The following is a 14,571-nucleotide window of genomic DNA, read 5'->3' as shown; positions in this document are numbered from 1 at the left end:
TGATATCAATATTTATATCATTAGAGGCCCAGATATTAATTATTGTGGAACACCTGATGTTAAAAATCTGACGTTTTCACCCCCAACTCCACCCTAACCCATCCTACCCTCAACCCCAATACTACCCCTTGTTTCCTCTCCTTTTATTCATTAGATAGATAAAACCGTTTAATGAGATTCTAGGAAATGATGTCCCCTCCAATTTGAGATTATGTAGTTATCCCGATGCCAAACACTGTCAAACGTATTAGTTCTATAATACAATACTATACGCATTTCTTTACCGTCATGTAATGATTCTCTAACGTTATTTGATATGAATATTAAACTCATTCACAACAGAATCTCCCTCCATTACTGACAAGTGTCCGCGACCACGGGGACACGAGAAGAATTACTGTGATCTGTTTATAAGGTTTTGACAGGTTTTGGGAGAGTTAGAGTGACCATACACCACAGAAGGTTTTACCCCGTATTGACCGAACTCGTCAAAACCTTAAGAATGGATCAGGGTAGTTCCATGATCACTCACATTGGAACAATTTCTCATGTCCACGATTTCTGTGTTACAATAGACATATGTCTTTAAATTTAGCGCGGTTACGTCACGCTCACTTTGAGTTCTTCAATCACCATAAAACCATAACAACGACTAAGCTTTTCTGATGACTTTATTGAATACCAACATTTTAAAACGAAGATCATTAAATAAGATAATCAATAGATATAGTACAAGTACACACTTAATAGCGATACAAATAGTTCACAAGTTGTAGTAAACCTTTCAAAGCTTAAACAAATCGGTAGTTGTTGTGAAATTTAAAATGTACAGCGTCTTGTAATCAAATTAAACGTTCCAAATAAGTCTGAATCAGACGATTTAGATATAAACGAAAATCAGCAGCCATATTACACCTGGCACTATTGTGACGCGATTAGACAACGAACCCGATTTTTCACAGGACAACTCATCACACAAATCGTCAAAGCGATTCTTTTCTGTCACAGTGCTGTTGTTACAATATTCTCCCTTGCATGAACCTCTGCACGTGATGTACGTGTTATCATCATAACACTGATTACCCCAGTTGGTGCTGCATGATCGGAACACAGAATTTATCTCCTTTTTACCTGCAAAGACAAGTATCGATGAAAGCCAATCAAAACGCATTATAAACTAACTAAAACGATACATGTCAAGCTAGAGGACACGAACACGCTATAAATGTGTTGTACCATTTAAGATGTTTACTGTATTAATCTTTGCCCATCTCTCTAACTACTTTGCCTGTTTGCCTTTAATTGGCAAGACCTTCTCATCGTGGCTATAGCTGTTAGGACGACGAATAAACCTCTAATGATGTTATCGTTGATGCTTTAGCGCATGTCATTGAGATACCGCTATATACTCCAGACAAAATCTACCACTATTTTTCTCGGATAGAGTGTAATTTTTACAACTTCACGTCTCATATACCACAAATTTTTGGTAACTGTTACCTTTATCTTCGGACACATGTTACCCGGTAACACTCCCCTGTGTTCAGTTATAGACCCAATACTAGATTACAACGAAATATTTTCATAGTTTCAGTCCAGTCATGTAATTCTCATAGAAGTTACAACTTTATTGCGAGGGAGAATAGTAAACGATGAGTTAAATAACATAAACTTGTAAGGCACCTACACACTTTTATCACCGGGTGCACAATGGAAATAAATGAGAACATTAAGATACTGTGGATGAAATCAATGTTTGTTTAACAAATCGTGTGTCAACAAAAACCTTAATAACTTTAATATCAAGACGACGGGATTTGTTAGTTCAACATTAAAACAAGAATTCCACAGAAGTGGATGTGTTGCCTGCCCAGCTAGGTTTCTGGGGATGAGTTTTATGGAGCAATAGTCATAAATATTTGTTGTATTTATTCCATTTACATAATTTATTTTGTCTCAAATACGACAGGAACACGGACAATCGACCTGAAAAGCAATCCCAAACAAGCCCCCTTGGTAAAGAAGCAATTTTATTTCACAGCTACAATGATCTTGACCTTTGATTTTGACCTGAAAAACAATCCCATGCAAGCCCCTTTGGTAAGAAAGCTCTGCATGAAATTTGAGGTTGATCGGCCAAAGAGAACTAAAGTTATTGCGAAAAATACTAATTTTCAATTTATGGTGCAAGAGACCATGACCTTTGACCTTTGAAACTGAAAAGCTATATTATGATTTGTAGAAATATTGGCGAATAATTCAGCGAATTTTAGAGAAAAAAATGGTGAAAAGGAAAAACTCATAATAAACAGTTTAACTTGGATCTCTGTGTTACGTATATCTCTACATATAACTGTTAATACGTTTTTTTCCACGTGACGTGATTGTAGCTGGATAATCCCTGTCTGTGGGTACACACGCCCATATCTTCCGGCCCATTTGACCAAGCTTTGATTAGACAAAGATGGCGGCACTGTTTCCGCCTCATATACACTAGCTCTTCCACTCGCAGGTGAGTTACACAAGACAACACTGGCATGTACTCCAGCAGTTCATGACATTAAAGAAAGTATCATTAGGGAGTTAAAATTTGTTTTCCTTTCAAACGGATTTACTGCAAGCTTAATTGCTGGATTTAGAGAATAAGTATTTGCTGTCACCCAAAACATATACACTAACGCGACATCTTGTAATGAAAATGGAAAGTATAGCTTAATGCAGAAACAAAACCGGAAAACTTGACAAGTTATCGTTTGGAGCGATGACTACACAAACAAACCCAAATGTTCTCAAGAATATGTAGCCTAATTACCTGTCTATAACAAATACGAAGTAAACGAGGTGCAGACGTCAATCTATCATTTATTTATATTACATGTGTTTTGTAAAGTAGAAAGCCATGCTCGGAGTTGAAGAAATTCTGATTATAATAAAACCTGTGAAGGTTGGCTTCCTACGTTACGTGATTTGCTTGATCTAAAGTAGAGGTAGTCCGAAGGGTTCTGTCTATAAGCGATGTTACTTTTGTCTTTCTCGCGGACGATAATCAGAATTCCTACCCATATCAAAACACCAAATACTAGCGACCCCTGCAGGGGTCGGCATTCAGGCAATATTTTATGTAGTTTACAAAAGCACGATAGTTATAAATCATACATTTATGGAAAGATAAAACATTTTTTTTCTAACTTGCATATATGTCAAAGCAATTACATGTAAACCAAATATTTCCACTCATTTTCCTCGACTTTCCAGCATATCTACAATGGCCGCCACTATGCAGAATCTCTCTAGACTTGTCCGAAAAGTTAATTCTCGCGAGATTCGAATGGTCGATTTACAATTACAGTTCAGGGAAATCTTTCATCGCCTTATCTTTCCTTTTTCGACGTAAAATGAAAACAATCGTAACAAGGTAACGAATATAAGATTCTGTTTATCACATAAAATTGCAATAGGAACCTTCAGCTATACACAATTCCTCAAGTCATATTACGTACTAACAAAAATGTAATATGGTTTGGCAGAGACGGCTCCAAACTTGAGTAAGATAGATAACAAGAATCATTGGAGTTGAAATCAAGTCGAGCTTTATCACGTTTGATAGACATACTGAGATAATAATGAAACACTACCTTACAATAAGGGAATATGAAATATGATGAAAACTCATTGGTTCCTGTTAAGCGGTTAAAATAACCAGGCACCTACATCTTTGCTGTGTTGGCCATATTCCTCAATTTTAAACGTGGACTCGCAATCTGACGTAATAAATAATAGATGTAACAATTATTATGAACATATTTTGAATGTGTAATACAACACAATAGACGAAGTTTAAACTTATTGTAATTACCATAATTTTTTTTAATCCACACAGAAAGAATTAACAATTCAACATTAACGAGATACTGTGGAACCGTATAAACGGACTACGAATGCAGTTTTATGATAAATATACCGTGTAACCTTTGTCTCATTGTCATCGGTTTCAACCCTAGCTGGACATTTTTTGTTACATTTTCGGATTATATACGTCGAATTGTGTCTGTACTAATCCTAACAGGAAAAACCTGGTATTATTGTAACATTGTATGACGGTATACATCAGTACATTTGTTTCTTGATCTGTATAATAATTTCCAGCATTTGTTCCTATTGTAATCCCTACAAGTTAAACCTGACCTACCTTGCACCTTGCCAGTGTATGCACACTTGTATAATTGACCGTGTTTTGCCCATTTTCCCTGTAAGTCCCTTTGGTGATCTATCTTTGTTCTATAGTTCCTATCCGATCTATTGCCGGTATACCAGACTAATCTTTGTCCCATTCTCCTTGTAAGGCCACTTGCTGGTAAAATGACATTCATTTGTGACCTGTCTTTTCTGTGTGGCCCCTAGCTGGTATGCATAGTGTACCTTTGCTTCAGGTTCCAGTATATCTAGTATACATGACCTACCTTTGTTCCATTATCCCTGTATGACCCTTAGCTAGTATACCTGACCAATTTTTGTGACCCTTTGCGATTAAACCTAATTTATCTTTGTCCTAATGTCCCTATATGACCTTTTGTGATTAAACCTAATTTATCTGTGTCCTAATGTCCCTATATGGCCTTTTGTGATTAAACCTAAGGCACCTTTGTTCCATTGTCCCTATATGACCCTTTGTGATTAAACCTAAGGCACCTTTGTCCCATTGTCCCTATATGACCCTTTGTGATTAAGCTTAAGGCACCTTCGTCCCAATGTCCATATATAACCCTTTGCGATTAAACCTAACGTACTTTCGTCCCAATGTCCCTATAAAGAGCGTGTTGTTGGCATACCTTTATCCCATTGCTCCTGTATGACACAGTAGTTACCACACTTGATGCGGCTTTGTAGATCGTTCATTTCGCCTGTATTGTTGAGACAGTCGAAGCCATTTGCCTGTTCATTTACCGTATACGAACACACGTGACACCAGAATGTCTCCCCACTGGGTGCTGCTTCGTCTGCATTGCCTTAAATTGGACATATCAGATCTATATTTAGTTTTTATTAATACAGAAAGCTGCTAAATTATGTTAATTGCAGCTTTTAGCTTTGAGACCAATGATACGAGTATAATTTAATAAGCTGCCAGTATATACACTAAAAGGATAAAGAAACGCAAGGTGAACTTTAAACCAGAAATTAAGTATGATATCGGGCTTCATTTAAAACGAAATATTGTATACTTACAGATAAATTAAAGCTTAAAAATTTCCAAAGTCTGTATTTTGCATCTGACAATTGGTTTACAGGTACTAACGATTAAATTGAATGGACCCATAGAATTTTGAAATTGAAATTGAACTGAGTCATCAATATCTTGTGTGTCCGCCGTTTGCTATGGTCACGGCCCTTATTCTTCTGGTCATAGAGTTCATGAGAGCGTTAATCCGTCTTATGGGGATGTTGTCCCACTCTTCAATCAGAGCTCTGGTCAACTGCTCTCGAGTAGCAGGGGGTGGCCGGCGCTTTCGAACCTGTCTATCCAACTGGTCCCAAAGATGCTCGATCGGGAACAAATCAGGGCTATATGGCGGCCAATCTAGTGGTTGAATGTTGTTGTTGGCCAGAAAGACTTGGCAAATCCTTGCTACGTGGGGCCTAGCATTATCCTGCTGGAGGATTAGATTATGCTGCTGTAAGAAAGGGATACCATGGGGTCGGAGGATCTCATCTCTATACTTAGCTGCTGTTAAATTGCCATCAATAACAACCAATTGTGATTTTAACCCGCATGAGATTTCTCCCCACACCATTACTGAACCGCCCCCAAACCTATCCCTCTCTACAACGCAAGCGTCCGTAAAACGTTCGCCACGACGTCGGTAGACACGTTGACGGCCGTCAGATCGATAAAGACAGAATCGAGACTCGTCCGTGAAGAAAACTGGTCTCCACTGCCTCAGTGGAAACCGTCGTGGAGCATGTGCAGCGACCCAGGCCATACGACGCTGACGTCGAGCAGGGGTAAGGTGTGGACTTTCGTAGGGGCAACGTGCTCCTACACCAACTTCTCGTAATCGATTCCTTACAGTTTTTGAACTTATAGGACGCCCATGATTTCCACTAACATTAAGTGCACTCTCAACGGCAGTAAGGCGCCGATTACGCACATGAGAGACGACGATATAGCGATCCTGACGTCGTGACGTTACGCGCGGACGTCCTGACCTAGGTCGATCGGCCAATCGCCCAGTTTCCCGAAGACGTCTTACAAGACGTTCTATGACGGAAACATTAACACCAAAGTGCCTAGCAACCTGATTTTGAAGCTGTCCTTGCATCGGCATCTGAATGGCCTGACCCCTCTGAACTTCTGTGAGTCGTGCCATTCTTAAAACGAATCAAATTCTCAATTAATTTTAGGGAAGCAGTTGGTCTGTATAAAGACTAACGAAGAGTGACTTGACCAACGCTGCATGAGACCAGAACAACACGGTGCACGAGATTCTTGTTTTTTCCTTCCTCCATTTACCAGAGCTGCGCACTGTACCGTGACTAAATTTTCGGTACATGACAAGGTGAAATATGGCCTAATTACTCAATCCACAAAGTTTCACTTTATTTGGAGAAGGCGTTTTCAAAATATCGGAATAAATATTACCCTGCGTTTCTTTATCTTTTCAGTATATATAAGTTGTGAATATTAAGACATATTTCCTTGTTATCATTTGATTGTGTTAATTACAAAATCCAAGCGATTATAACTAGGTACAATACTTACGACATTAGTTGAAAAAAATCCATGTAAAATTATGTCGATTTTACCATGAAGATATTGAAATTATATTGGTCACCAATTTTAGTATTAACATATCGGAAAAGATATTGTTTTCCACTTGAAACATTTTGTGAGTAAACTATCTAAAACTAAACAAAAAATCACACTAAAGAAGTATTTGTGTATGACGATATTGTGTGCCGAATACATCATTACAAATGAAAAGAGAATGAATATATATATATATATTTATCATTTATCAAGTTTTGTTTTCTGTTTAGTAATCCGGAAGTATATTAGCTAAATAAGTGCATGGAAATTCTTCCTTAGCCAATTACAGCATTAAGAAGTTAGGAAATATCGTGTGACGTGGTAATATGAATATAAACTAATTACCAATTGGAAACATTTAATTTTGGAGAAGTTTGTTACAACGTCAAATACAACATTTTGACATGTGATAATTTCGTGTGGGAATTTCAAGATTAAGTGAGAATTCATACTTACATAATCCATAAATGAGGGAAAGGCTTAGTCCGGTGGCAAAAATATACAATAATCTCTCCATTTTAGAATTCTAGATTAAGAAAACATAAAAAAGTAATATAATTTCACAAGACAGTTAATTCCACATTGGAGTTCCTCCCGACATCTCGATGTCTATATTGTAAGTGAGGGGGTTATATCAGCATGGGTGGGAGGCTGTCCGTAATAGATTATAAGATTAATGAGAGAATAGGTACTCGAGATCGAGGGGCCCTTAACAGGGGGAAAGATTTACATCAGTAGTCGTTGTCAATCTTTTGTATCTTATACATTACGCATAAACATCTATTTTTTATTGAATACAAAAAAACACCTTCTTTTAAAACATTTTATCTATCTTGATCTACTAAACTCTTACTCTTGACAATTTCAATATTGAAATATGAACTAACGATATTTATGTCTAAAGTTGAAACATTGGTTATTACTATGTTCAATTTACATTAAAAGTGGTTCAAGGCTATTTATATATCCAAAGATTATACCTCTCAAACTTCTACTACTCATGGTTAAAATGTTCAAAAAATATTCCTTGGAAACCACCCGAAATCTTTTACTCTCAAAGTAGCGAGAAACATAATCAAGAAACAATGCCTTTTTATGCTGTGGGTAAAAGGAACAGCTTGTCATGAAATGTTGTTCATCCTCCGGTATGTGTAACCGAAATAAAACTTGTAATCGAAAACGAAACCAATACAGAGATGCAGATTTGTGAAGACTATGGGGAATTTCCAAGTTGGCCATCGAGATATCATTGGAAATTATTTCACTTCCTTGTGCGTTATGCTTGTAGATATGCTTGTAGTTTCTGTTAGATAAACCTTGTCCTCATTTGTGAATGTGACATTTCTTACTAGGATTGACCAAAAGTTACATTATGAGTGTCGCGGTCGAAGCATAAAACGCTCATCCTCCCGGAACACCTGCTCTTATTCTCATTTTATTTCACAAATGTCTCTGCTTACATTATCTATTGGTGCTTTTTTATTCGTTTTACCAATGTAGAGTTTGAATGAAGATTCTATTGTCGGTAAGTTCCTTTTGTTTGTGTACTCCATTTTTCAATGTCAACACAAAGGTTAACATAGATAAAAGTATTTTATCAACTAAGGATATTAGTATTCTATATTTGTTCTATACGATGAATAAATTGTGATATAAGATTGTTACATTTATGTATAAAATTGAAATGCAATAGATAGAAATAATATAAGTCCTCGAAACAATGTTCTTTAAGAACAGGTTTAGTGACAAGTAAGTTTTAACAATTAGTGTAGATGCCATCAACATAACAAGACCTGTGGCGACAGGTGTTTGTGTCTTCACATTCCATAGTAAGATTGTCGTGTATGGAGGAAATGACTAGACAGCGAATCACGAAATGTTTTGTTTATATATTATAAATCCACATCAGTTGATATCGAGATCACGTGACGTATTCTCATTATAAAGTCGGAAAGCTGTTATCGGGTATTTCCGAACACGTCTGCCAGTTGATCCGGTCATTCCAACAAAGAGTACACATAGACTCCTATCTCAAACTGATATTTGACAGAGAGGCTCAAAAGGGGTGTCAGTTGACCTTTTGGCATAGGTCGTACTAGAAGACGGAAGGGTGTATTTACCAAATGTTACTTTAACTTTTGAATGTAGGACTGATTAAAGAAAGAGTATGCACGAAGAATGTTTACAAGCTTACTTTCATTGTTTTCTATAACACAAACCAGATTCTTCATTCTGTATGAATGCTTAACTTATATACAGAAAACAACCCCCAAAAAACCCAAACAAACAAAGTACACCCGCCCCCCCCCCCCCCCCCAAAAAAAAAAAAAAAAAAAAAAAAAAACAAAAAAAAAACTCACGAATACATGGCTATTCTCGTCGCATTCCTTAAAAACAGTAAAACAGTGCATTTTTATTATCATATTTTTTATCTATATTTATTTCAACCTCACATCGCAGACAAAATGATAACGCTAAATAGCACAAAAGTGACAGATAGACTCCATTTCGGATGAATGGCTGAAGCCGCACCAGTACCGGTCGTTTTTTTCAGTATTTTGGTGACGTCCTTGTTATTGCAGCCGTCTGACCGACATTGATACTGACAGGAAACATCATGAAGACTCTGATCACAACAATTCACACCACATTTGTAAACGTCTGGTACAAAACATCCTCTTGTGACCGATCGTATTTCAGTGAGATCTAGATAAATAAAAAAAATATGACAATGGATATGTAGAAGAATCGATTCTGAAAAGAAACATTGTTTTAACAAATACAATAAAATGTAATCTCTTTTTGTATTCAAAGATTGTCCTTCCTGGAAGTATAACGCATTGCTTAATTGTAATTATGTAATGCTGAGATTGGACGCTGGATAAGAGCGAGTCGTTTAAAGTAATATGAAATTATGGAACCCTATTATAACATAGGCGTCTTACAAAAATATACCGTGCGTGTATTTACATGATTTTATAGAAACTGTTAACTTACCGGCGTTGTAAACAACCTTTGTGACGCATTGTAGAGTGTGATGACATGGAACCTGCGCTGACCCTGTTGTCACCTTATCTGTGTTATTGGCGCACTCGTAACTAATCCATGGTGCGCCGGTTATCGTGTATGAGCAGGTGTAGCAGTTGACGGAGCCGGATACAACAGATACGGCGCCTGGAAGAATGATACAGCAAAATATAATAGTGTACTGGCGGTTTTCTCGAGCCAGCTCAGCGATACCTGTAGTCGGTGATTTGGTAATAAAGTTTGATTTTCTTGGGCATATCAAATTAGCTAAGGTTTCCGCTTATTTTCGTTTACTAGTCGAAAGAAAATCACGTAATCTTAAGTCGTCTTCTGTCATATTATGAAGGAATAAATAACAATCAAACAGCATTTTGTCGATACAAAGTGCATGTATGAGATAAGAGATTATTTGATAAGATTTTCTTATGATCTCAACGCATCAATTGTTCTTTTATGTGTGCAAATTATACATGTACAAAAATAGGGTACATTTGTATGTATCTGTAGAGGTATTGGATTTAAAAAGAAACACGGAAGCTGCGAGACACATTCAACAGGAATCATCCTGTGTCAATGAAATGCCTCATATTACAGCCGTTTACACGGGCTAGATACATGCTAAATGAGTTTAAAGATTAGAGTTATTGCCCTTTGTTAAGAAGTTGAGAAGCTCTGAGACATAAGTTCTGGTTTTGCTTATTTATCTGGTTAAGAAATTTGTCTTAGAATTGACACAAGGCCCGCTAAAAACCTTACCAAGTCAAAATATAGCTATTGTACTGAATTTTGGTAATTTAGTCAACTTTCAGCAAACATCTTACAGTGTGGAAATATAGGCTACGTTCATAGAGAATCGTACTATGTTGTAATAACGTTTAGGAAGGGTAATACGATAATATATGATGAAACTGAAAGTTACCTGCAAGAACAGCCACCAAGAACAGTCCAGTTTGTAGCATCATACTTCCAATTTTCATAAATCAGGCAATTTTGATTAGGTTAAAACCAAGCGATACTCTTGCTTCATTCTCTGAAACAAATATAATTCTCAGTTTATGATATTGTCGGTAGCGTCCGGTATTATTACGAGGTTTGTACCATTTAGTCTAGTTATGTCTAGGTTATACTCATTCTGATAGCATGACTTTAAGGAGCGCTCCTGTCAAGAGAGCAATTACCTGTGAATTAATGCTATAGAGAATCACACAAAATTCAGAGTTACCGACAAGTACCTAAATTACAATACTGTCTAATTATTACTAATATTTGTAAGTTTTACACTAGGTATTTGACGATGAATTTATGTATTAAAATATTGAAGAAATATTGGTATATCTTATGGTTTCAATTTTCAAAATCAATTCCGGAAAGTTTCGCTTTAATCAACTTAAGATTCACTGATATGGACGTAGGTTTGAAATGTCGTTGATGTGTTCGCTATATAGTGCAATGCATTATTGACTGGAATATAGGACAACTTACATATGCTATTATTTCCCATTAAACATGTACCTCCCCGGAAGCAATACAAACCTTATGGACTACAGTTTATACAGGACATGTCTATAAGGACTTCACACATTTTGGGTGGAGGAAATTAGGTGCGGCCATTGCCGTAGTGTAAAAGTATTTTTTTTCTGATGAACTACAACTCAAAATATTCTGTTTTGTGATCATGCTATTCTCGTATAGAACACAAATGTGCTTCGTTTTTATTCAGTTAGAAAACTGTATTTACAACTTTAAAGTGGGTTTAAAATCATTTGTTCCTGTTTTTGAACTCGTAATTACCTTATGTTTGTACCGAACATTACTCAGCTACGTTACTAAAATATTCTCTTTGTAGTATTCTCTAAATCCACTACAATTTTATTCACTACAACGATTCTCAAAGTAATATGATATGATAACAACACTCCCAACAAATATAATAACCATAACTTAGAGTGCACACTTAATTACAGGGACTAAGCTTGAATTATCCCTGTTAAACTATCATAATTCACACAACATTCCAATAAGTTTATACTTTGTTTTCAACAAACTTGGGTTGTTATTCTTAATTTAAGTGTACATCGCAGCTCCGTCAACTGTCGGCATGACCCGTCGCACCTATACATCATTATACACCGTTACTTTGATTAACAATTATGTGGGATAACAGAGTCAAAATGATATCGTCTGCTTGCTGGTCAGCGCCATTTTGAATAGTCCTAAAACGATAGCACAAGAAAAACCACTCCAAATTTTACATATAGAGGTCGATATAGAGATGGAAACTCTCAATAGAATACTACTGTATGTTTCCTATAAAAATAATTTCACAATCAATATAACACATCTTACCTTACAGCCTATAAGACGCCATGATTGTTCCCGTAGACAAGAAATAATGTGAAAGCTTTGTATATACGTGTGTATATAATAGTCCTTTGTGATTCTGTTCTAGGAACCTGTGTATATATATAACCCGAGGGCAGAAACGACTGTGGCGTAGCCAGTTACCTGAAAATATTTACAATGATAATAACATGTCGTAATCATTAATTATCAGCAATGAAAAGCTGAAGCCATTGGCCTATATATGTTACTTGATAGGATCAGTTTTAACTTGTGTTGCGAGTTGCAACATTGGTTCAGTGAAGTTATTTCTATGATATAAGATATAGTTGCAGAAAATAACAATTTAACATGCAAGAATAAAATTTGGCATAATCTTTGGACAACTGTTACTCTTGTAGTTTGCTAGTTTGCTTCTGGTTTACGAACGTCGAGTTTGTCAATATAAACTTCATAACTTATTGATAGTCAATATGTAAGATCGATTTTGGACGTCTATTACATGAGCAAGTAAAGTGACGTTCTTATACCTTTGAAATTCTATAAAATACATATCGACAACATCGTTTCTTTGTTAATTTATCAGTGCTGTGTATGCATACAATGCAGATAAAAATACAAAAAATTATGCAAAAAACAAACTAATTGGGACTGATTGATGAGTTGTGAACCTCATTTTAATGGTTTGACTTTTGGCGAACATATTGCATTATTTTCAACATAATCCCCTTCAATTTCTATACACTTTCGCCTGTCATGTTGAAGGGCGTCAATGCCATTTTTAAAGAAGTCATTTTCTTGATTGTTCAGAGAGCCCTCCACTGCATGTATGACGTCGTCTTAATCTTACCGAAAGTAGGTACCGGTAATGGTCTTTTTCAATTTTGGAAATATACGAAAATTTGATGGAGTAGAATCAGGCGAACAAGGTGGACCTCAATCTATGCCAAAATCGTTGGTGGCAGCCATAGCAACGGCACACTTGTGAACTGGAGCATTGTCCTAGTGGAACAACACATTTTTACTGTGTTTTCGGCGGCGCTTGTGTTTAATATTTTCTCTTTAACTGCCTAAGAAGTGATAATATGTACCATTGATTGTTTGTCCCTTTCGCACATAATATACCAACAGAATACTATCAGAATCCCAAAACACCGAGGCTATAACCTTTCCAGCTGATGCAACAGTCTTTGTTTTTTGACGGGGTGGGGTGGGGGTATGCATGATGCTTACATTGTTTAGACTATTGTTGTTTGGCTCCTGGGATGTAATGATCGAACCATGTATCATCTTTAGTCACAAATATCTGCAGAAAGTTAGCAGGATATGCCTCTAAGTGTTCAGATAAGCACGCGACAAAGTTCGCCTGATGTGCTTCTGATCAACTGTCAGAAGTCTTTGTACCTAACGGGCTGAGAGCTTTCTGTTTGCAAGATCTTACATAAGTATGGAATGTTCTCTTTCCTGTGAAATCCCAACTGTACTGGCTATATATCTCTGTAACTCAGCTGTCAGCCATAGCAATATCATGGACTTTATTGACCATTTCTTTGGTTACAACAGTGTCAGACCTTCCAGGACTTCAAGTCTCTGCCTGCCACCTTTTCACTGTAGCATATGAAGGAGCATCATTCCCCAGTATAGCTAAACATACCAGTATGTGTTTCCTTATGTGATATGCCTTTCTTATGAGGATATTAAATCACTGCTCTTTTATCGATTTTGTCCATTTTGCAAAAGTCACTTGCCTTGTTCACTTTAGAGTGCTACCTCTTTGACATAAACTGACCACATGACACCAGTCTTCGGGTACTCAGTCTTAAATAGTCAAGTAATAGTAGAGCTGGAAAAGGATATCCCTGTTTAATTTCTTCAATTCAAGGCTAACAACCTGTTTGAGTAACTTTTCTTGATGTGATCATTCTTTACTGTTCGTTGTTTCTATCAGCTGTTTTGATCAAGTAACTTGTTTTTTATGGTCCCGGTTATTATCCGTCCTGTTCTACTGTGTCTGCGGTTGGAAGTTTCTCGATATTATTTTTGGCAATAATGAATCTGTGGTTGGATTGGATGTCAGCCTAACTGTGACGCAACAAACTACTGTCGGACAGACTGTAGAGACTTCGGCATTTGAGTGATGTATAGTGTAATTGCCTCCCAATAATTTGTTAGATATTAATAAAAAAGTAATGATAAATTTTTCAATGGATTTTAAATCCGCATTTTAAAAGTGTTATTATATTTTTACTTTGTGTACTTATACTTGCAAAGCAGCGTGGACGATATTGTTCATATTTGATAACTTCATCATATGTATTTGAATGTGTCTTTTTTCGGTTTTGTGGTTTATGAAAAAAAAAAAACCTCGATACTATGTGTTACTTGAAACATTTGAA

The 14,571-nt window shown here is 36.4% G+C and overlaps 2 protein-coding genes across 2 annotated transcripts; both read right to left on the bottom strand.

Annotated features, from left to right (window-relative positions):
• Nucleotides 1–880: 880 nt before the first annotated feature.
• On the bottom strand, nucleotides 881–7,325 carry LOC132556747 (uncharacterized). Its single transcript, XM_060221189.1, has 3 exons — nucleotides 7,265–7,325; nucleotides 4,830–5,006; nucleotides 881–1,131 (listed from the first exon to the last, which is right to left on the bottom strand). The coding sequence occupies exons 1-3, from the start codon at nucleotides 7,323–7,325 to the stop codon at nucleotides 881–883; spliced, it is 489 nt and encodes a 162-aa protein (XP_060077172.1).
• A 1,893-nt stretch (nucleotides 7,326–9,218) lies between these two features.
• Nucleotides 9,219–12,211, bottom strand: LOC132556823 (uncharacterized). Its single transcript, XM_060221266.1, has 4 exons — nucleotides 12,182–12,211; nucleotides 10,755–10,863; nucleotides 9,806–9,982; nucleotides 9,219–9,514 (listed from the first exon to the last, which is right to left on the bottom strand). Exons 2-4 carry the CDS (start codon nucleotides 10,810–10,812, stop codon nucleotides 9,258–9,260), a joined length of 492 nt encoding a protein of 163 aa, XP_060077249.1. The 5' UTR covers nucleotides 10,813–10,863; nucleotides 12,182–12,211; the 3' UTR covers nucleotides 9,219–9,257.
• Between the last annotated feature and the right edge of the window lie 2,360 nt (nucleotides 12,212–14,571).

The sequence above is a fragment of the Ylistrum balloti genome, unplaced genomic scaffold (genome assembly GCF_031769215.1).
Source record: "Ylistrum balloti isolate Yb309-2 unplaced genomic scaffold, AGI_CSIRO_Ybal_v1 Utg370590, whole genome shotgun sequence".
NCBI lineage: Eukaryota > Metazoa > Mollusca > Bivalvia > Pectinida > Pectinidae > Ylistrum > Ylistrum balloti.
The sequence above is the reverse complement of the archived record's forward strand: the minus strand, read 5'-3'. Positions and strand labels throughout refer to the sequence as shown.